This window comes from Dromiciops gliroides, chromosome 1, assembly GCF_019393635.1.
Source record: "Dromiciops gliroides isolate mDroGli1 chromosome 1, mDroGli1.pri, whole genome shotgun sequence".
NCBI lineage: Eukaryota > Metazoa > Chordata > Mammalia > Microbiotheria > Microbiotheriidae > Dromiciops > Dromiciops gliroides.
The window spans coordinates 637,542,465-637,565,963 of NC_057861.1; the positions used below are offsets into that span (position 1 = coordinate 637,542,465).

General features: G+C 40.4%; 1 protein-coding gene across 1 annotated transcript in view; it reads right to left on the reverse strand.

The window, feature by feature from the left end:
• Window positions 1–8,425: 8,425 nt before the first annotated feature.
• Window positions 8,426–23,499, reverse strand: part of ZNF316 (zinc finger protein 316) — a 35,753-nt gene continuing 20,679 nt past the window's right edge. The window contains exon 6 of the mRNA XM_043981817.1: window positions 8,426–13,114. Coding sequence (XP_043837752.1) covers window positions 10,941–13,114 — 2,174 coding nt within the window. The 3' untranslated portion in view covers window positions 8,426–10,940. The remainder of the gene's footprint in view (window positions 13,115–23,499) is intronic.

Genomic DNA, 23,499 nt, shown 5'->3' on the forward strand with positions numbered 1-23,499 from the left:
ACATTTGATATTGGTCAAAAATAGAAAAGTAGATCAGTGAAATTATCAATATAAGCAAGACACAGAAACAAGTGAGAACAATAACCTAGCATTCAGAAAACCCAAGACCACAAACTACTTAGGAAAGGACTCTTTATATGTTATGGAAAAATCAGAAAGTAGTGTGGCATAAAATTGGTTTAAGATCAGCATCTTACACCATGTATCACAAGAAATTCCAAATGAATACACAACCTAAATATGCAAGGTCATAGCATCCAAAAAAAATTAGAGGAGAATGAAAGTAGGTACATTTCAGGTTGTGGCTAGAAGGATAATCCTTAACCAAGCAAAGGTTAGAGGTGTTTATCAAAGTTAAAATAGATGATTTCTATCATATAAATGTAAAAGTCCTCTATGTGAACAAAACCAATGCAGCTAGAATAAGAAAACAAACTACGACGTCAGGGAAAAAAGTCTTTGCATCAAATATAACTGATAAAAGTTAAATCCAAGCTATAGAGAAAATTTATATAAAGATGTACGACCAAGGACCATTCCGTAACAGATAATGGATCAAATGAGATATATTTATACCTGGCACATAGTAGATGCTATATAAATTATTGTTCCCTCCCTCTCCTGACAAAGGACTATAAACAGTTTTCAAAAGAATTTCAAACTATCAACAACCATGTTGAAAAAAAATATTCCAAATCTCAAGTAATAAGAAAATATAAATTAAAACAACTCCATCTCATATCCCTCAAAGTGGCATAGATGGTATCACAAAAATAGCCAATACTAGATAGGCTATAAAAAGATAGGCATGGGACAGCTAGGTGGAGCAGTGGATAGAGCACCGGCCCTGGAGTCAGGAGGACCTGAGTTCAAATCCTGCCTCAGACACTTAATACTTACTAACTGTGTGACCCTGGGCAAGTCACTTAACCCCAATTGCCTCACCAAAAAACAAAACAAAACAAAAAAGATAGGCACACTAATGCACTGTTGGTAGAGCTCTGAATTGTTCCAACTGTTCTGGAAAATGATTTTAAATTATGTGAGAAAATTCATTAAAGTGTTCATATTCTGATCCAGTGAGCTTATAACTGGGTATATACCCCCAAGGAGGTAAATGATATGAAGAAAGGTTTTATTCTATACTATATTTATAGCAACACTTTTGGTGGTAGCAAACAAAAAACCCCAAACCCTGGAAACAAAGTTAAGCGCCCATTGATTGAGGAAGGAGTGAAATGGTATGCATGAATGCAGTGGAATATTATTGCACCATAGGAAACAAATATAAGGAGTTCAAATAAACATGAGAAGATTTTTATATTTTTCAGTTTAACAAAAAGTCAAGTAAGCAAAACCAGGAACACAATACACACCTATGACAAAATATACACAATGACAGCAAAAATAAACAAAAACATACTAACAAGTGAACTCAAAATAAATTCAATGACCAATCACAGCCAAAGGAAAAAAAAATACTGAAACCCCTTTCTCTCATATCTGTGGAAAGGAGACCAGACAAACTTTTACCCACCAGTTTTTCTCTATCACAAGGAAGGATTCAATGATGGAGTTGTCAGGAAATGATTATCATCTTTCAAAAACAATAAAATTTAAGTGTAATCTGGAATAGTCTCATCACAGTTATTATTAGCCCTATAGTCAGTGCAATGGGAGCATTTCCAGAATTGAAGATAAGATCTGAAAGCATCACCTTTACAATGCTTAAAATGCTTTCCTCAGTAACAACATGGAGATAATACCAATATTGTTATATGAATTTTACATCTAAGGAAACTGAGGCTCAGATCAAGGTCACACAACTGATAATTGGAGTCCTCAGGCCTTCTGACTCCCCATCTTATTCCACTGTTCATCTACATTATCTTACAGTGTGTGTGATTAGCTGTCTAGGAAAGTAAAATCCTTCTTCTTTCCCTCTGTGAATATCTCTGGCAAATAATGTCTACTGAGTTAATCACATTTCCAAAACACTTGATGTATATATATCCTTTCTAGTAATGTGCAAACTGACCCTTCCTCTTCTGAGGAAATTCCTCCATTGCACAGTCTTCTAAACTTTCTATTTTCTAAGTATCCATTAACTAACAAGGAACCTTGCATGCCAGGATTCTCAATGGATTTTGCCAGAGTTCCCTAGGTAGGAAATCCACATTAGAAATAGTGTCTCAAAAATAAATAAATAAATAAATAATAGAAATAGTGTCTCCCTATAGGCTATTTCCCCAAGAAACTTGCCTAAAATCAAAGAGAATACTGCCTCGTCAAATTGAGCAAGACTACTAGATTTGGACACAGGAGATATGGGTTCCAATCCTACACACTTACTAGCTGTGTATCCATGAAAAAGTCCCTCAACATCTCTGAACCTGAGTTTCCTAGTCTATAAAATAGGGATAATACATTTTCCACCTACCTCACAGAATTGTAAAGAAAGCAATTTATGAACCTTAAAGTGCTATAGGAATGTGAGTTGTAATTTATCATCATAATCTAATAATGCTAAAAGGTCACAGGTAGGATAAATCTAAAGGAAATTTCACTTCTCCCTCTAAGGGACCAGAGTTAATATTTGTTAGTCAGACTCATTATTTCTCTATATCCTTGAAATGAATATTCAAGGTCAGGGTGAAAGTGAGCATTTATTTCCTCCTTACACTTACTCTAACCTAACTCTTTTAACCTCTAACTCTTAATGCTATCCTTCAGTTGCTCTTCCCTCAATTAAGGCAAAAATTATACATAATCCAAAGCATTTCCCATGCCCAGCTCTTTTTTTTTTTTTTTTGCCTTAGTTGTCAAGAAGCTCAAACCTAAATTCAGAGCTCAGCTGCAGAAATTAATTCATCACAGATGCCTGGTAACAATTCTTTCTTTGCTCCTTTTACCTGGCTTTGTTGTCTTTTTGTATACCACTTTACATGTGTCTTATTTCATTTGTGTCTGAGAATCTCAGAGTTGAAAGAGAATACAGAGGCTACCTAGTGTAACCTGTACTTGAAGGATAATTCCCTCTGCAATATAACTAAAAAGTGGTCCTATAACCTCTGCAAGAAGACTTCTGTTGAGGGGAAACCCACTACTTCTAGACATGGCCCATTCCTCTCTTGGACCTCAAAGGGTGAGGATGCTTTTCCTTATATCAAGCCAAACCCTATCTCTCCACCTTCTACTCACTGCTCCTCTGGGGCCATGCAGAATGAATATAAGCCCTCTTCCAGGTGACAGCACTCCATGTATTTTCAGGCTAAACATAACCTGTTTTTTCAGCCTATATTCAATTAGTATGAATTTGAGGTCCTTCACCATGCCGATTACTCTCCTTAGGACTTCCTCCAGTTTGTGTGCTTCCTAAAATTCGGCATCCAAAACTAAACACAATTCTCCATATGGGATCTGATCAGGGTAAAGTTGATCAGAACTCTCATCTCTCTACTTTGGGATAGCAAACTTCTCTTTACCTAGCCTAACATCGCATTATGTTGGTTGGCTACCATGCTATGTTAATTCCTAGTGTGCTTGTAGTCTACTAAAACTTCCAGAGGGTTTTTTTCAGCTGCCTATCCACAATCCCTACCTCATACTCATTAAACTGACTTTCTGAACCTAAGAGGAAGAATTTGTAGTTGTTCCCATTAAATTTCATTAGATCTAGTCTGAAATCTTTGTCTGTCAAGATGAAGCAATGCTGGTTATTTGTGCCCACCACTTCGTTCTCTATTCACTATCCCTTCAATAATGAAGTACATGTTTAATGAGGCTTTTTTTTTTCCTTTTAATGTTCCTGTAGTTCTGCCCAAATGGCACCAGCAAGGGGACAGAAAATGCATGAGGGCCAAGGGGAATTACTCCCAAACTGTGGGTATGTTGAGACTGTCACAAAGTCATAAAAATACTAAAAGCTTGAGAGGCTTTTTGGCACAACTCCAGGCAGCCCCACTGGAAAGGCACATTGAAGCTTTAGTGTCTGGGAAATTTCAGGTGGGTGTCAATCTGTCTTTGATATAGGAAAAACATAGGGGAGAGGGGGAGAAAGGGAGAATCTACTTCTCTATCCTGGGCATCAGGTGTTGGAGGTCAGGACCGTGTGGACAGCAGAGATACCACTGAGACTTTCTGGAGCCCAGCAAGTAAAGAGATGGCAGCCGTACATTAGAGAATTAAGTAGAGATTTGAAGGGAAGGGGAGTTGACAAGAGAGTGGGGAGGAGGGAACTGAGACAGCTTCTGCACTTGAATCCTCCAAGGCATCAGGCTTTCATTGCTCATTTCTCCAGGCTTTTTTACAAGACCATACCATGCTTCTGTATCCAACTTGTTATCTGTCTTTGCTTCGATCTTCTGCAAGTCTTCTTAAAAATCTAAATTGGTTGACAAGTTCCCTGCCTGGTCACATCAGGAGTTGCCTCAAATCACTCCTGAAAGTATGTGATATATAAATCCTAAATAGACAGATGGCTAGTGGTGTAATGAAAGAGCCCTGAATTTGTACTGTGGCTCTTCCATTTACCTTAGGCTTAATCACTGGTTCTATTGCACCAGGTCTGAAGTGAAAAGGTTAAAATAGATAACCACTAAGGCTCCTTCCAGCCCTAAAGTCTATGAAAGTAGCGCTTGGCACACTGATTTATTAAGTGCCTACTATATGTCAGACACTCTTAGGTCCTGGGGATAGAAAGACATTGTTTTAAGTCCCTGCCCTCAGAAAACCAACATTCTGTACTAGGACCTAAGCATATACAAAGTGAGCTATGCGGAAACGTGGGGGGAGGGGGAGGAGATTGGCCAGGGAGGTAGAGTCAGGAAAAGCATCATATAGGAGGTGCTGTTTCTGCTGTGCTTTGAAGGAAAGTTGGGATTCCAAGAGGTGGAAAGGAAAAAATACATTCCAAGCTTTCGGGCATGTGTAAAGCTAGAAATGGAATATTAAGGAAATGGGAAGTGTATTTTATGTGGGTGGGTAAATTCTTGGGGGACAGGATAGGAAGGGGAAATATCCCTGATTTTATAACCTAAGTCCACTTGATGATGCTCCCTGAACCGGCCAGATGGAGGCCGTTTTCCTCCCTCAGGCTCCTTCTATCAGTTTGGACCTTTCCTTGACACTTATCACATTCTCCCTCCTGTCATAGATATTTGTGTCGATGTTCTGTCTCTGTCCTCAGGAGACAGATGAAAGCTCCTTAAAGCAAGGCCTCAGTGGTGTTCCTCTTTGTACTTGCGGAACCTAGAACACAATGCCTTACACATAATAGACATGTAAATAATGTTTATTGGAATTGAATTGTGCTGGAACACATGTAAATGAAAGAATACCTACCTGTACAATGGCTTCAGGGTAGTTATGTGGAAATGAGGTTTTTACATTGGAAAGGAGCTCACAGTTAATACCAACTGAAGGTAGGTCCTCCCTAGCACACATTACACCATCCATCTCTCATCCCTCTTCTGTGTGGGCTACAAACAAAAACTCCTGTACCACAAGCGACAAAGCTTGCCAGATGTATGAAATCCCTGGGATGCCACAGTAGGCTGGACTATACCATTTGTGCAGCTCCCCAGGGGGACTCAAGAAGTCTCCCAACAAACACACTCTGAGCTGGGAAAAGCTCCAACAGGCAATCAGTCAGAAAGGACCACAAGCTGGGTGGCTGGAAAGAGGCAGGAGAGGAGTCTGGGCCCAAAAGAAGAGAAAGGGGAGGAAAGACGAGGGTAAGCAAGAAGATATTTATAGCAGAGGAAAGAGATGTTTGAGGGCACTGGGGAGGAAGCCACACAAGGAGTCGGGGGAGATGAGGAAGACTCAGAACAAAGGCAGTTCCTGCTGAGAACCATAAGGCAGTATCACCGAGCACCTGAGCAAAAGCAGCTGGGAGACTCAACAGGAGGCTCCCACTTACTGCCAGGGCCTCTTCGTATCTACTCCACACCAAAAATCAACGAGTGCCAGAATCATTCATGACAAGGAATGTAGTCTCCCATATGGTCTCCCTACTAAATCAGGGTGTTTACTCTGTCAGTAAAAGGTGGCACAGATGGACTGAATTTTATGTGCATGGGGACATTTAAAAACAAAAAATTTTCAAATAAAACCTACAGAGTGAGAGAGAGGATTTTTTTTTCTACCAACAGCCCTTGGCCCACAGAAACTAATTAAGGGCTACAAATAAAAAGCAACTTTAAGTTTTTTAACTCCACGAGAAAAATACATAATATTCAACTTGCCTTCATTTTAAAATTAAAGAATTGAAAACAGACCGTTTTATTCAACATGTATAACAAAGAACAACCAAAAAACAACTAAAATAAAACAATTCCATGTTTGAATCCCAGAAGTCACACTTACTAGCTGTGTGTCGTTAGACAAGTCACTCCACATTTGAGTCTGATTCTTCCTCTATAAAATTGGAATATAAATACACTAGCCACCTGTGGTGAGGAAAGTTACTTTGCACAACAAAGTATCATTAAAATATGTTATAATTAAAGGGAGACACCAAAAAAGGGGAAAGGGAGATGAGGGAATAGTAAAACAAGAAGAGTAATGTGAGATAAATCAGAAACAGAATACAAAGGAAGAAACAGAACACAGAGAAGGAAGAGAGATGCAAGGGAAGAGAGAAAAGGAGAATAGAGGGACTGAGGTGAGGGCAGGAAGATACAAGAGATGTTTAGTTAGGTGAGTAGTAAACCTATTTTTCTGTCACACCCTGTTTTGTTTACTCAAGACTTTCATAACAGAGTAAATTATTACCTGGAAATACTGAATAACTCTCCAAAAGTCCTTTCTTCACTGAGAAGCAGTTTGCTTTTTATGTTCAACCTTCAAAGTATATTTCTGAAATAAAATGTTCTTTTTCCTATGAAAAGTTCTGTACTGTGTGAAGCAGTGACTTGGGTTTTATAAATTCACTTTAGAAACTTTGAATTATTAACTCATTTAGTGGCTATGCCTAAAAGAACACTCGATTCAAAAGCCATCAAGCTGCCTTATCTTTAGGGCAGGGCTACCTCATTTTATAATGCCTAAAGGTTACAATGGAAACTAATATTCAGTTCATTATGTTGAGCCTTCCCTCCACCTTCAATAAAATCAAAGGTACTTTTAAAAAAATCTTTGGTCCTACTGGGGAAAAACAGGGACCAAAAGAAATTACTGGAAGCCCTTTCAGGAACAAGTGGGTCTGAACTACTTGTAGCTTTTATCTATTCTTATCAAACCTTCAGATGCTCTGAAAGGGACAGAAATAATAATGGACCCCTTAGTGAATTCTGCTCAAGACTGTAGCACTGTAAACAAAGAAGTATCACCTCCATATGGTACTCACTAGAGATTGTCAGCCAGAACATCGGTGAAACACAGCTTTTGTCCAATATTATCTTGCTAGGGAACAAATTGTGCATCTCAGTAAATGGCAACAAGAGGTAAGAAATATCTTTCATTTAACAATTACACTCTCATTAAAGGGCACCACCTTAGAAGTCGTTGTTTTGTGATTTCATGTGTCAAAAGCTAACATCCCACCTTCCCCTCTAGTCCAAGCCCTGGAAGCTAGTACTAATAAGCAATTGGTATATCTGGGCGAAAACTAATTGAGCCAGAATGAAAAGGAAGCTCTGAGATCAAAGTAGCCCCTGCAGACTTCACACTTCTTATCAAATGATTCCTTTAAGTAGAGTTGGTTGAACACATTAATGTAGGATACAGTAAGAATACCCCCCTCAAAATGTAAAATATTGCCACTGCACCTGGCAAGCATATAGAAAAAAACCAAAAAAACAAAACTAGGCCTCTCATTCATCATGGGAAATTCCCTAGATGAGGGACCCAAGTAGTTGTCGACAGCAAGGGAGTCAAGTCAAGCTCAATTTCTCCATTCTTTATTAAAGCTAGGTTCTCCAGCTGACAAGGGTGAGTTTGGAATGGATGCATTTTAGGGGAAGGGGTGGCAGAAAAGGGGCCAAGGGGAACACAAGACATGCACATGAAGAGACATGCCAGATGTGGAAAGGGATGGCATCTGGATCCCGGCACTGCTACAGAAAACTTCTGTGGTTTCCGCAGCTCCTTTTCACCTCTCCAGGAACGTAGCACACAAACCCACTTCCCTCCCTGACACCCTATTTCTAGGGCTCTGTTTCTCGAGAAAGGGCAAAAAATGCTATATAGGACACTGCCCATAGCTCAGGCACTGTAATCTTTCCTGCCCAGGTATGACTGAGCCAAGAGCCAAGATAATGCTGCATAACTGATCAATATACGTGATTTCCCCCAAAATTGCTAATCCCTTCTTCATCAGCACAAACCCCCTTTGTCCCCTCCCCTCCTATTCTTCCCCATCCCCATATCAACCCTTCCCTTCTACTTTCCCAACCCACCCTCCCCCCCTTTCTAAGGCCTACCTCCCAACCCCACCAACTACTTGTGCTTCCCAACCCCAATTCCCCCAAAGACCCTCAGCAGCCCTGCCTCTCTCCCTCGTGGCCCTCAATGCCATGCCCACGTTTTAGCAAGTGAATTGTAGTTGTAATAATGAAACTGGATTCAAAATGGCAAATTTTTGGTACCGTTCAGACTGGCAAAGAAACAAAATGGTTTGCTGGTTATTTCCCAAGATGCCCTTCGCTGTTCTTTAAACTAATTGTGCAGTTTAGACTACAGAGTACTTTGCACAAAATAGGCATTCAATAAATATCAGTTGTTCTGAATCCTAACTTGGTCATTAATTCACCATCATCCTTGTGCAAATTACTTAGCTTCTTAGTGTCTCCATTCCCTGCTCTATGAAACAGGAATGCTACTTTTCTATGGGAGTACTGCTTGTAAACAGAAATGCAACTCACCTCTAGTAATGAAGTAACTATAGAAAAAGAACTGGAAAGGACCTCCAGAGGTCATCTGGCCCATTCCCCTGCCTACAGGCAAGTGCATCTATCCTATTCCTAAAGATCTCTAGGAAAGAGATTCCATGACCTCCTTCGGTCAGTCACTCACAGCAGTGCTTAGTTATAACTTGAATCTATGAAGTGTTAAGTTCAGAAGAAAGGTGCTGAGTGAACCATATTGGTTTCATTTTAACCAGTTTGAGTGAAGATGCTAGTGCAGAGAATCTCTAGCTTTAAGGAAAATTTGGGAAGCAACAGAGCCTTTTCCCAGTGACTTTCATCTCCTGGTAAGTTAACATAGAAACAATGAACAGAAATCTATTTCACTTTAACTCACAATAAAGGGAAATCCAGAGAGGTGATCCACACCACTCAAAAAACTCACTAGAAGCAGCCTCATGGTTCACATAAACATGTGATTTTCCACAGGTCTCTTTGTGCAACATACTTCTTTGCCTCTAGTTCTCAACCAGAGATAGAGAGGGAGATGACTGGAACTAAAATCCACTTGACTACTATTGTCAAACATGCTACCTACCATTGATAACAAGGCAAACCTGCCTATCTAATTAAGCCTGATGTCAGGCAGCTGAGAAGTTTGGCAGTGGATGGTGATGCCTTGGGGAGTGCATTCAATCTGAAGCAGAAGGCCTCAAGTGTGCTTCCTCTCCCCTGCTGTGGAACCCTAGCCTCTATGACTCAACCTTTCCCAGTCCATAAGCCCTCCAGAATACTTAGGATTTCCAGCAGAGAAGATAGTAATATCATCATTCTTGACTATTCTATCAGTTAGTACTATGATTCAACTTCAAGGCATGATCACAAAGAAGTAACATCAAAAGTTGTCTCGGTTCCTTTTCAATTCTCTTGTTCTAGGAACATAGAGGCAGTCTCTTTGGAAATTCCTCTAAGCTTTCTTATCCACTGATCCACAAAAATATTGAATATAAGATGACAGAGCTAGGTGGTACCTTAGGATATAGAATGTCAGAGCTGGAAGAGACCTTAGGACAGCGGATGTTAGACGTGGAAGGGGCCTAAGAACACAGAACATTGAATTTAAAACATCAAACACAGAATGTCAAAAGTAGACAGGACCTTAAAACATAGAATATCATAACTGGAAAGGACTTTTGAACATATTAGACAGAATGTTAGAGATGGAAGGGACCTTAGAAATTATCTAGTTTTACCCCTAGAATAGGGACTGAAGTTGCCAAACTGATGCCAGGCAGCATCGACAGAATTACCAGGTTCTTACATCACTTCCTAATCGATATTAAAATGGACTGAATTGACCTGAAGTCACCCATTAACCAAACACTTTTTACAAAGTTAGCTGAGAAGGGGGGGGGGGGGGATTCCATACCTGCAAGTTAAGTCACTCAGCTCCACCCACTGCACCTGCAACCCAGACTTAAGCTTTGATTCACAGTCGCCCCTGTTCCCCGTATCTAGTCCCATGCTACCAAGCAAGAGCCTCCTTTTCTTGCTCAAACCCAGGCTTACAGAGAAGTAAACCATCTGAGGGGTTTTTCCACCCAATTCTGCAGCAGAGTAAAATAAATAACACCACCATTCATGACTATTGGTTTGCTCTACTATATAAGCCCCAAATGGCATCAGATTCCAGGCTGTTGTGATACCAACCTTCACTCTTCTGCATCTTTTCTCTCCTTCAATCTTTCCCAAACCCCAGCTCTCACCCAACCCTGCCCCAAGGCCACCTCTTCCATACCAGCCCCATTCAGAAATGTAGCTTCCTACTATAGAAATGGAGCAGGAGAGAATCACAAATGTGAGGGGCTGGGGTAGTACCAGGGGCTTCAGAGAAAGCAACTAAGGCCAACTCCCTCCTGCCTGGGTCACTGTCTGAAGAGAGAAGTAGGAAGGAGCATGAAGTCAGGTGACACACAGGAGCCCTCACAGGGGTATTTCCTGCACCCAGCTCCCTGTGCATGGGGAGTCACAGAGGGAAGAGACAGACTGTCTCTTGGGACATGCCTCCTCCCAGCTCCCTCCTCACCCACCTCACATGAGGGTCTCCTCATAAGAGCAGGAGGGACCAGGGAACATGGCGGGTTCCTCAGATGTAAAGCTAGAGTTTCCCTCAAATTCCACCACGGGTTTACTACTACTGTCCTCTTTCTCCCCAGAAGGCCTACTCGCTTGGTTCTGCCCCGACCCTTCCGCTTTTGCTGCCGACCCAGTTGTGGTTGTCCCACGATGAGTCTTCATATGGGTGAGGAGATGAGAGCTCTGGGAAAATCGACGGCCACAAGCTGCACATGCGTATGGCCGTTCCCCTGTATGCGTTCGCTGATGGGTGACCAGCACTGAGCGCTGTGAGAACCTCTTCCCACACTCAGGGCAGGGGAAAGGCCTCTCACCCGTGTGACCCCGCCGGTGCTTGGCCAGATTAGAGCGCTGGGCAAAGCCCCGCCCACAGTCTGCACAACGGAAGGGCTTTTCCCCCGTATGGGTTCTTCGGTGCCTCTTAAAGTCTGAACTATGGCCAAAGCCCTTGCCACAGTCAGGACACCGGTGGGGCTTCTCCTCGGCATGTGCCCACTGGTGCCGAGTCAGAGCTGCACTCTGCCCAAAACGCCGCCCACACTCCCCACAGGCATAGGGCCGTTCCCCTGTGTGTGCCCGCCCATGGGCTGTCAGGTGTGCCCTCCGGCTAAATCCAGCCCCACACACCCCGCATACAAAGGGTTTCTCCCCAGTGTGGCCACGCACATGGGCAGCCAAGTGGGAGCCACGGGCAAAGCGAGCCCCACACTCTGGACAGGGGAAAGGGCGTTCACCTGTGTGTGTGCGCCGGTGCCGGGCCAGGTGAGACCCATACACAAAGCTCTTCCCACAGTCCGCACAGCGGTGGGGCCGGTCCCCCGCATGGTAGCGCTGGTGCTTAGCCAACGCTGCCCGACGCCCAAAGGTCTTTCCACAGTCAGAACAAATCCATGGAGTCTCTTCTTCCAACATGGAAGAAGGCTGGGGGTCGGAAAGGAGGGTCCCAACGGCAGGGCCAAAAGATAGCAGTCCACTGGCACAGGGGTCACAAGGCATTGCTGTCGCATTGATTATAGTGATCTGACTCCCTAAATGACCAGGGATAGGTGGGGCATCAACCAACTCATGAGTTACCCTTTCTCCAAAATCCTGAAGGGCTAACATTGGGAGGTTCTCTCCATGAAGCCAAGATTTGGGGGGCAGTGGGAAGTGGAAGTCAAGAGGGTGTGAAGGACCTTCCCCTTCCCCAAAGCCATTTCCCAATTCAGGATAGTTCCTATCTATAATAGGGCCTTCATTTACAGGCTCCAAACCCTCCCCACCCAACTCGGGTCCCTCACTCTCTTCTCTTCTTGCTTCTTCCCTAAGATCAGTGCACTTCCCGCCCCTTCGGTGACGCTGGAAGTCGGCTCGAAGTCTAAAGGCCCTTCCACAATCGGGACAGCAATGAGGCTTCTCCGCAGTGTGGACAGCCTGGTGGCGGGCAAGGGCTGAGCTCTGACTGAAGCTGCGGCCACACTGGGGACAAGGGTATGGCCGCTCGCCTGTGTGGGTGCGCTGGTGTGTCACCAGATAGGAGCGGCGGCCAAACCCAGCCCCGCAGAAGGAGCAGCGGTAGGGCCGCTCCCCTGTGTGGATCCGTCGGTGGGTTACCAGGTGAGACTTATAAACAAAGCGTTTGCCACAGTCAGGGCAGGGGAAGGGCTTCTCTCCTGTGTGTGTGCGCTGGTGAATGGCCAGGTGAGAACGATAAACAAAGCCCTTCCCACACTCTTCACAACCAAAAGGTTTCACAGCTGCATGGTAGCGACGGTGCTTGGCCAGCCCTGACCGATGAGGGAACACCTTCCCACACACATCACATGTTGTCTCTGGCCTGCCCCCGGCTGCCTCCACCACGGCTGAGAATGCCCAAGGGGGCAGAAGTGGGGCACCTGCCTCCCCACTATGAAGAATCGGTTTGATATCTTGTCCTTCAGTGACCATCCCCATATTTGAGGGGTCTCCTCCCCACAAATCTGTTGGGTGGACCGGGATAGAATCATCAGGTCCCCAGGTTCCAGGGACATCTCCCACACCATAGGCTGCTGACCATACTCCCGGTGGCTCTGATTCCTCAGGGGTCTCCAGAGGACCTTCTTCTTCATCCTCATCTTCATCCTCCTCATCCTCATTCCAGAACCAACCACCTAAAAGAGAATGAAAGGAGAGCTAAGGAAAGGGCACCTTGCACAAAGCAGGCCTTTGGAAAAGAGTGTGGTATGGTTTTTTAAGGCATTTAATGTAGAGTGGTAAGAGCTAGGGTTAGGTTCCAGCTGTAATACAGACTAGCAGTACAAGTAAGCACCTGGGTAAGATTAACCTTTCTTTGCTCATCTATAAAATGGGGATACTAATGCTTGTAGTACCAACTTCATAGAACTATTGTGAGGGAACTGCTGTGTAAACTTTAAAGAAATAGGAGTTGGTTTGATTATGATTCTACTCTTCCTCCTGTGCCTCATTATAGTGTGAAGATGATACTGAGTTCCCAATAACCCTATGTCAGAAGAATACAAATTCTAGTAGGTCCTTCCAAATTGGAAAGATTTTCAGTCTGGTGATGACTGTAAGGCTATCATGTGAGGACGAACCTCAGGAATTTGAGAGAGGTTCATAACAAAACTGGCCTTGGGATAATGATTTTTTTCGAGCATGGCGACTCTCAAAGACCACCTAATAAGGCAAAGGAGGTTTGTGATCTGCATTGGTGGAGGGAATACCCACATAAAGAAAATCAGATTATCATTTGACCAAAACCACAACAATAAATGGTGTTCATTGTTCAAAATCGAAAGGACAAAAAAAGCACAATGTTTTCAGGGAAAGTTATATAATGACAATTTCTTTTAAAAATAAAAGCAAAGTGATTTGTATTTAAAAAAAAAAAACCGAAGCATCTAGGTGGTGAAGTGGATAAAGCACTGGCCCTGGATTCAGGAGGACCTGAGTTCAAATCTGGCCTCAAACACTTGACACTTACTAGCTGTGTGACCCTGGGCAAGTCACTTAACCCTCATTGCCCTGCAAAAAAAAAGAGGAAAGTCTAAGGAAAACCATGCCCCCTGCAATGAAACTTTTCTGAAGGCTTATTTTACCCATTAGGATAAAAAAGTCAGTCAACGAACATCTGGTTAAATTACTTGCTCAAGGTCGAAATGAGCAGAGCTGAGCTTGGAAATCAGGTATTTGGACTCCATTTCCATAGCTTTTTCCTCTGTATCATGATGCCTGCCTCTCTAGTTGAGGCAGGTGTTTTTCTTTTAATAACCAGAATTGCCTCACTAAAACAAACAAACAAACAAAAACAAAATACTCCTCTGAATGCAAGGTAGCTCATCAGACACTAAGTCTAGAGGGGTCTTTTCCTTGGGCTAGGACATGGTTTCAAATCTTCTCTCCATTTTGGTCATCCTATTCATGATTTCTCCAGCCTGAATAAATGTAACCCCAGAATTGAATATAATTCTCCACGTGCAACTTAACCTTGAATCCAGTTAATTTTCATGATGTAGATAAAGAAACCACTATATAATTAATCCAAAGATTATTCTATTGTGTTCAAATGTTTAAATGTTTAGAAAGGGGAAAAAAAAGGTTTGGTTCCTTTAACAAGTTGACCTGAACAACTTAGTAAAGTTAACAAAGAAAAACAAATTTAAAAGAAGAAAAACTTAACAAAGAAGTGATTCAGTGCTAATTGATAACAGAGGAAGAGAGACGTTATTTGAGTTGTTGCTAAGGTAATTTTTCCTAGATTGGAAGGTGAATCCAAAAAAGGTACCAATACACCACATACTGGGCATATCTAGGTATACCTGAAAGTAAGCTGTGAAATAGAATATGACCTTTCCTGTTTCTGACCTGAAACAAAAAAAATCAAGAAAAAGCGAAAATGTGGCTTAAGGCTTTTCCTGAAATAATTAACAAGGCTGCTTACATACAAACTACAAGTCACTGATTACACCTTATGAATAAATACAAGCGGCAGGAGAGAATCTATAGGGAGTTTTCAAAGCTTAAGGCAAGAAGGTGAAAGGTAGATCCCCATAGCCTGAGGGCTCTCAAGAGCGCTTATATGCATAATGAGAGTAAAGATGTCCCCAGGAAGGAAAGAAAAGCCAGAGTTAACCTCAAAGAGGTCTCTCAACAATTCATTTAGTAGGTGAAGGTTCTTAACCTGTACATAGTTGTGGTATTTTTTAAAATATTATTTCACTATATCAAGGATCTTCAATTTCCTCTGCTTTACACAGACACTGATTAATTACAACTTATTACGCCTTAGTAAACTTTCTATATAGGAAACCATGGATGAGGAAATGCCCTCTAGCAATACAGATCAGCACTTATACAGCAATTTTATAATTTTTCAGAGACTGGCACTGTAGAGAAAGAGCCCACCCTGACGTCGAGATGGCAGAAGTTCAAGCCCCACACTAGGGCAAGTCACTAAACCTCTCAAATAATTCTCTCAGAACTACCTATCTGCATTCGTGGACCACTTCCCTTTTGTGGAATGACTCCTGAATCTTTTGACTCCTTTGAATCAATCAGTTCCCTGTCATGGATAGCAAACCTCGGTCAGAGAAACTTGTGGCAGAGATTTTTTTCCCCCAGAAAAGTTTCCCTTCTAATTCTAACTGCACTGATTTGGGGCCAACACCTTTCAATTTTGTGTAATCAAAATTTCACATTTTATCTCCTGTGATCCTCAAGAATGCTTCTTCCCCTATTAACAGTTACAAAAGGTTATCTCCCTCCCTCTCTGCTCTTCTAATTGCTTTATGATGTGACCTGCATCCATTTCAAGCCTATTTTGGAAAGTGGGGTGGTGTTGGTATAAACATTATAATTTCTGCTGGACTATCTTCCAATATTCCCAGCACATTTCATACAATTACCCCAATAAGCTTTACCCTAATACTTGGGGCCATTGGGTTTATTGAACACATGCCAATATATTCATTTGCTTCTGGATCTTATGTTCCTAATCTCTCCCACCAATCAACTTTTCTATATTTACAAAAACAAACATTTTTATTTATAGTTTTGAATTCCAAATTTTATCCCTCCTTCCCTCCACCACCAACCCCTCCTTCCCTGAGGCAGCAAGCAGATATGGGTTATACGTGAGCAATTATGTAAAACATTACCATATTAGTCATTTTGTGTAAGAAAACTTGAATAAAAGAAAGTGAAATATAGCATGCTTCAGTCTGTGTTCAATCAATATCAGTTTTTTCTTTGGAAGTGGATAATGTGTTTCATCGATAGTCCTTTGGAATTGTCTAGGAACATTGTATTGCTGAGAGTAGTTGTCATTCACAATTGCTCATAGAGTTATAATGCTGTCACTGTGCACAATGTTCTCCTAGTTCTGCTCACTTCACTATATATCAGTTCAAATGAGTCTTTCCAGGTCATTCTGTTTGTCATTTCTTATAGCACAATAATATTCCATCACCATCATATACCACAGCTTGTTTAGCTATTCCCCAACTTATGGGCATCCCTTTGATTTCCAATTCTTAGCCACCACAAAAAGAGCTGCTATAAAAATTTTTGTACAAATAGGTCTTTTTCTCTTCTTGGAGGTGTCTTTGGGATATAAACCTAGCAGTGCTATTGCTCGATCAAAGGGTATGCACATAGTTCCAAATCACTCTCCAGAATGGTTGGATTGTCTCACAGTTCCAACAGTGGATTAGCATCCCAGTTTTCCCACATCCCCTCCAACAGACAATATTTTCCTTTTTTGTTATATTTGCCACTCTGATAGGGTGAGGTAATACCTCAGAGTTGTTTTAATTTACATTAAGCATTTCTCTGATCAATAGTGATATAGAACATTTTTTCATATGACTATGGATAGCTTTGATTTCTTTGTCTGAAAACTCACTGTTCACATCCTTTGACCATTTATCAATTGGAGAATGACTTGTATTTTTATAAATGTGACTCAGTTTTCTATATAATTGAGAAATGAGGCCTTTATCAGAGATATTTGTTTCAAAAAATTCTTTCCTGGTTTTCTGCTTCCCTTGTAATCTTGGTTACATTAGTTTTGTTTTGTGCAAAAACTTTTTGACTTTATATAATCAAAATTATCTCTTTTACATTTTGTTTTGCTCTCCATATCTTCTTTGATCCTAAATTCTTCCTCTGCCCATATATCTAAGAGATAAACAATTCCATGCTCTCTTAATTTGCTTTCGGTATCATCCTTTATGTGTAAAAATCATGTACCCATTTTGACCTTATTTTAGTATATGGTGTGAGATGTTGATCTATACCTAGTTTCTGCCATAACGTTTTCCAGTTTTCCCAGCAGTTTTTGTCAAATAATGAGTTTTTGTTCAAAAAGCTTGGATCTTTGGGTTTATCATATACTAGATTACTATAGTCATTTACTATAGTGTAATTTGTACCTATTCTATTCTACTGATCCACCTCTCTATTTCTTAGCCAGTCCAGATTGTTTTGATAATTACCACTTTATAATACAGTCTGAGATCTGGTACTGCTAGACCACCTTCTTTCATATTTTTTCCTATTGATTCCTGTGAGATCCTTGAGCTTTTGTTTTTCCAAATGAATTGGGGTTTTTTTCCTAGATCTATATTTTTGATAGTTTGATTGGCATAGCATTAAATAAATTAACAGGTAGCACTGTAAACTTTTCTATTTTTTAACCAGAATTGAATAGTTTCGGTGATGACTTTTATAGCATAGTTTTTGAGATCTGATATAGCTAGGACCCCTTCTCACTTTCATTATTTAGATTCTCTATATTTTGTTCATCTAGATTAATTTTATGACTTTTTCTACTCCTATAGAATAGCCTCTTTGGTAGTCTAATATGGCAATAAGCAAATTAATTTTCATAGTATTGTCATTTTATTGAATTCATAATCAACCATGAGCAATTAATCTTTCTGGTTATTTAAGTCTATATTTCTATAAAATGTATTTTGTAGTTGTATTCATGTAATTCATATGTATTTGATCTCCCAAATATTTTATGCAGTCTATGATTATTTTGAACAGAATTTCAATAAACCTTCTGGCTAGGTTATATGGGTAATATTGCCAAAAGGCTGATGAATTTATGTGGCTATTTAATGTCCGACTATTTTGCTGAACTTAATTAATTTTAGCTGAATCTCTAGGGTTCTCTAAATATACCATCATATCATCTATAAAAAGTAATGTTTTTCCCTTTTTGACTATATGTATTCCCTCAGCTTTTTCCATCATATTCTTAGAGCATTTCTATCAATATATCAAATAACAGTGATTATAATAAATATCTTTGCTTTATCCCTGATTTTAATAGAACAACCTCTAACATTTCTCTATTACACATAATATTGGCTCTAGAGATAAGATAAAATTTACTATATTTGCACTGACTTCACTTTTGTTCCCCCACCAACTTCGTCATTTCAATTTTATATTGTCTGTCCCCTTACTGCGAATCTCTTACCCTATCATATAGATTCCGTCTGTCTATCTCTGTCTCTGTCTCTCTTTGGCAACGAGGGTTAAGTGACTTGCCCAGGGTCACACAGCTAGTGTCAAGTGTCTGAAACCAGATTTGAACTCAAGTCCTCCTAAATCCAGGGCCAGTGCTTTATCCACTGCACCACCTAGCTTCCCTGTTTATCTCTTTTAACCATATCTTTTTTTTTTGTTGTTTTTTGTTTATTTTTTGTTTTTTTAGTGAGGCAATTGGGGTTAAGTGACTTGCCTAGGGTCACACAGCTAGTAAGTGTTAAGTGTCTGAGGCCGGATTTGAACTCAGGTACTCCTGACTCCAGGGCCGGTGCTCTATCCACTGCGCCATCTAGCTGCCCTAACCATATCTATTTTTACTGTTGCCTCACTGAGACAAGTGTTTATATAACACTTTAAGATTTGCAAAGCACTTTTCTGATCCAGTCTGCTCTCCTCTTCAGTTGTGAGTTCATCCTATCCATGGTCACGATTATGAAAAGTGTGTTTCCCTTCATTTATTCTCTTTTTCCCCTTGCCTCTCTCTTTACAAAATAGAAGGTAATAAAAGAGAAAGGAATATGACTAACACTAGTGTTCTGTAACTAAGGCAATCTTCTTCAACTCCATTGCTCTTCCTCTATACCTCTGGCCCTGAGCCAAATTACTGATCCAATTTATACCTTCTTTTTCCTTTCAATCCCCTTTATGATTCACCCTCTGAAAATATTATGTTCTATTTTGCTTGTGACCACTGTCTTCCTGATACCACCCTTCCTTCCTCTTATACTCATCTCTATTTCCTTGTTAAATTTAATGTTAGCTCACCCTACTCTGGCCTATTCAGATGAAAGTGAGGTTCATGTGATACCCATTCCTTCCACCCCATCCTCCATGTTTGCCAACTTTCCTCTTGGATCACTCCAATTGTAAAAACAAAAACAAAAAAGCATCAAGTTCCACCTCTTACTTTATTTCTTTCCTAGTGTTATTCCTTTTTCCTTCCCTTTTCTTTGCTCTAATCACTGTTCAGTCATTTTCAGTTGTGGCCAATTCTTTGTAATCCTATTTGGGCTTTTCTTGGTAAAGATACTGGAGTGGTTTGCCATTTCCTTCTCCAGCTCACTTTATGGATGAGCAAATTGAGGCAAACAAGGTTATGTGACTTGCCCAGGGTCACAGAGATATTAAGAGCTATTAAGATTTGAATTCAGGTCTTCCCAACTCCAGGTCAGGCACTCTATCCATTGCACTACCTAGCTGCTCCTTCTTTGCTCTAAAGAGAATCAAAATGGAACAAGTTGCCTCCAAGTCTTCTATTTATTTTATTTATTTTTCTGTAGCCTTTGAAGACATGAGGATTCTGATGCGATTTGTCTCTTCTCTTTCATTAGAATATGTTATTTCATCAGCAATTGGTCCTTAATAATTGCTCACATTTACTTTTTTAGGGTTCTTTTTATTCTTATGTTTGCAGTTCAAAATTTCTGTTTCAATCTGATATTTTCAGCACGAATGATAAATTATATTCAAAAAGGTTTACTCAGTGTTGAAGGACATATTGTAATCCTTTATCCTTTTTCTTTTGGAACACTATCTCCAAGATTTTTCTCTCCTATAAGTAGTTGCTGCCAAGTCATGTGTAATCCTGAAGGTGATTCTTTGGCACTCTGAATGCTTTCTTTCAGATGCTTTCAGTATTTTTTTTTCTTTGACCTAGAAGCTCTGGATTTTGGCTATAACATTGCTTCAAGTTGTCATCTTAGGAAGTGACTGGTGGATTCTATTTTCACTTTGTCCTCTGGGTTTTAGTAACTATAGGAAGTTTTCATTTATGATTTTTCAAATTAGGGGATCAAGGCTTCTTTTTCCCAGGTCAGTTCTTCAATCTTTTAAATTTATTCTAATATTTCTTGTCGTCTTGTGAAGTCATTGACTTGTTTGGCTTATCCTAATGTGGGAGGAGTCTAATTCCTTTGGTAAATTTTCTACCTTCTGTTCTATGTATGTGTGTATGTATGTATTCTCACCATAATTTTTTCTTCCAGAGCTCTTATTTCATTTTTGCTTTATTTCTCCCAGGTGCTTTTTTGGTCAAGTTACTTTTTTCCCTGAGGCTCTGATCGTCTTTATTTTGTTGTTACTTTATTCTTCTAGACTGACCTTTTGGGCATCTCCTGACCCAGAGATATCAATATCTGTTTCTATTTAATATACTCTTCAGCCTCAGTTCCTGATGTGAAAATCAGTGTTATGGACAAGCTCTGCCTGTTCCTGCACTCTTGGATGGTGCATTTAGGCCATGCTTGGTTCTTACTTTGATTTCCTAAACTCCTTAGAGCAGCTTTCCACTTATTCTGATGTGTCTGCTCTAAGAAAGGTGGCGGGCTTCAATGTGTCCAGTAATTAGCTGTCCCTGAACAAGACACTGCAGTGGTCTTCCAGCCAACCTGGGGCAGGTTGCCACTGAGGGCTTCTGTCACCCCTCAGGAGTCCCCAGAGGAGAGCTGTAGTCATCCACCCTCCACAGGGAGTGTTTGGTCCAGACACTACTGGGATTTCCAGTTTATTCATCCCTGGTAGGACCTCTCTGACACCCATAGCTTCTAGCTCTCTTTTTGTACATGGCAACATTATGGAGCTTACTTAACTTTCTCTTTGGATTTCTTAGTCATTATTGGATCTGGTGCCCTTTTTAGATGACTGCTGGAGATTATATTGGAGAACTAAGTTCCTCTATGACCTGTGGTGTCACCACTCCATAGCCATCCAGATCTTCATTACAATACCTTAAACTGTTATCCATAAATATTCATTATATGCACATAAAACCATCTTCTTAAGTAGTTATTTATTTTCATTTCCCAAATCTGTTTTTGTCTTCTGGAATATCAGTAATAAAGCCATCATCTGTACCCCCATTACCCCCCCCCAAAGCTCTTCAATTCCTTGATGAAAACTTTGGAGAGAAGAGGGTATAGTTGTTTTAGTTTTCCAATTAAAAATCATTTGTTTTCCCTCCTTCCCAGAAGGAAGGCCCTCATAATCATTATGCCTAGCCAAGTGAAACAAATCCCTCAATGGCTATGTACACACATCTCATTTGTCATTTTGAGCCTGTCATCCCTCTAAGTAAGGCAGCTAGGTGGCACAGTAGATAGAGTGCTTGGTCTGAAGTCAGGAATACCCCAATTCAAATCTAACCTTAGATACCTACTAGTTGTGTGACCCTGAACAAGTCATTTAACCTCTATGCCTCAATTTAAACATCTGAAAAATAAGGATTCTAATACCTCTCAGGTTTGTGAGGATCAGATGAGATATTTGTAAAGCATTTAATATAGCACTTGACATTATAGAAGGCACTTAATAAATGCTTATGTAATGAAATGGGTATTGTTTCATCTTTGGTCCTCTGGAATCATGGTTTCTCACTGTAATATCAGTGTCCTAGTCTTTCAAAGTTTTTCTTTATACAGTTGTCTTTGTATAGTTTTCCTGGTTCTGTTCACTTCACTCTGCATCAGTTCTACAGGTCTTCCCAGTTTACTCTGAAACTGTACATTCTATCATTTCTTTTTTAAAATAATAAACATTTTAATTTATAGTTTAGGGTTCCAATTTTTATCCCTCTTTCCCTCCCTCCCCTCCCCATCCCTGAGGCAGTAATCATATATGAGTTATACATGTATGATTATGTAAAACATTACCATATTTGTCACTTTGTACAAGGAAACTTGATTAAAAGAAAAAATTGAAAGAAACTGAAAAAATAGCATGCTTCAATCTGTTCCATTAATATCAGTTCTTTCTTTGGAAGTGGACAGTATGTTTCATCAATAGTCCTTTGGGATCGTCTTAGATCATTATCTTGTTGAGAATCTTCAAGTCATTCATAGTTCTTCATCAAACAATATTGCTGTCTCTGTGTACAACGTTCTCTTGGTTCTGCTTTTATAATTTCTTATTGTACATTAATATTCCATTACCTGCATATACCATAATTTGTTTAGCCATTCCACAATAGGTGGGCACCCCCTTATATTTCCAGGGGTTTTTTTTCTATGAAAAGAGCAGTTGTAGGTCTTTTTGTCCTTTTCCTTTTCCTCTTTAATTTTTTAAGGGTATATGCCTAGTATATAGTATATAGTATATCACAGGCTCAAAAGTTGTGTGCAGTTTAGTGACCTTTTGTTTTCAAGATTTTGCCATCTTCAGTAATGCTATCTATATTGTTTCTAGTAGTACCAGTGAGCAGTGTTATCATTTTGACAAATCCTGGGATATGTGCCTCTAAAAGAACAAATCTCTATTGTTATTAGCTCAACTTCTGCATCAAAGTCTTTCAGGAGGAACTCCCACCACCACTCTTCTTCTCTCTTTCCTCTTCTACCTTGGAGCAGCTAAGTAGAGCAGTGAACAAGAGTGCCAAGCCTGGAGTCAAGAATCGCTAAGTCCAAATCCAGCCTTACTAGCTGTGTAATGCTGGATGAGCACTTGAATTCAGCCTCAGGTTCCTCAATGAAAAATTAGGGCCATTAAAGCACCTGCCTCAAAGGATTGTTGTGAGAATCAAATGAGATCATTTGTAAAGTGCTTAGTGCAATGCCTAGCACATCACAGATGCTTAGTAAATGTTTGTTCCCTTTCCTTCCCCACTCTGCCACTTTCTGGATAATCTCTCACCTAATAGCATTTTTGGCTGCACTTTTTTCATTTCTTAGAGGACAAGCAGCAACTTCCTCTTCAGAAAGGACCTCAGTTTGGGGGTTTTTGGTTTTTTGTTTTGCTTTTATTTTTTTTCAATTTTCCTTTTCCCTTTCTTCCTCCTATGTGTGACATTCTTTCATCCTCCAACCCTCAGATCTTTTTTTTCTCTACTAAAACCCACCTTCTGGTTTTTACAGGAACATCATTTTTTTTTCTGATAACCTGAATTATGGAAGGGGGATGTTTCTCTGCTAGGACAACCTGTCTGAACTGAGGGCTTCCAGTTCCTTAAACTAAAAACCTTTCTCTCTCATAATTTATCATCACA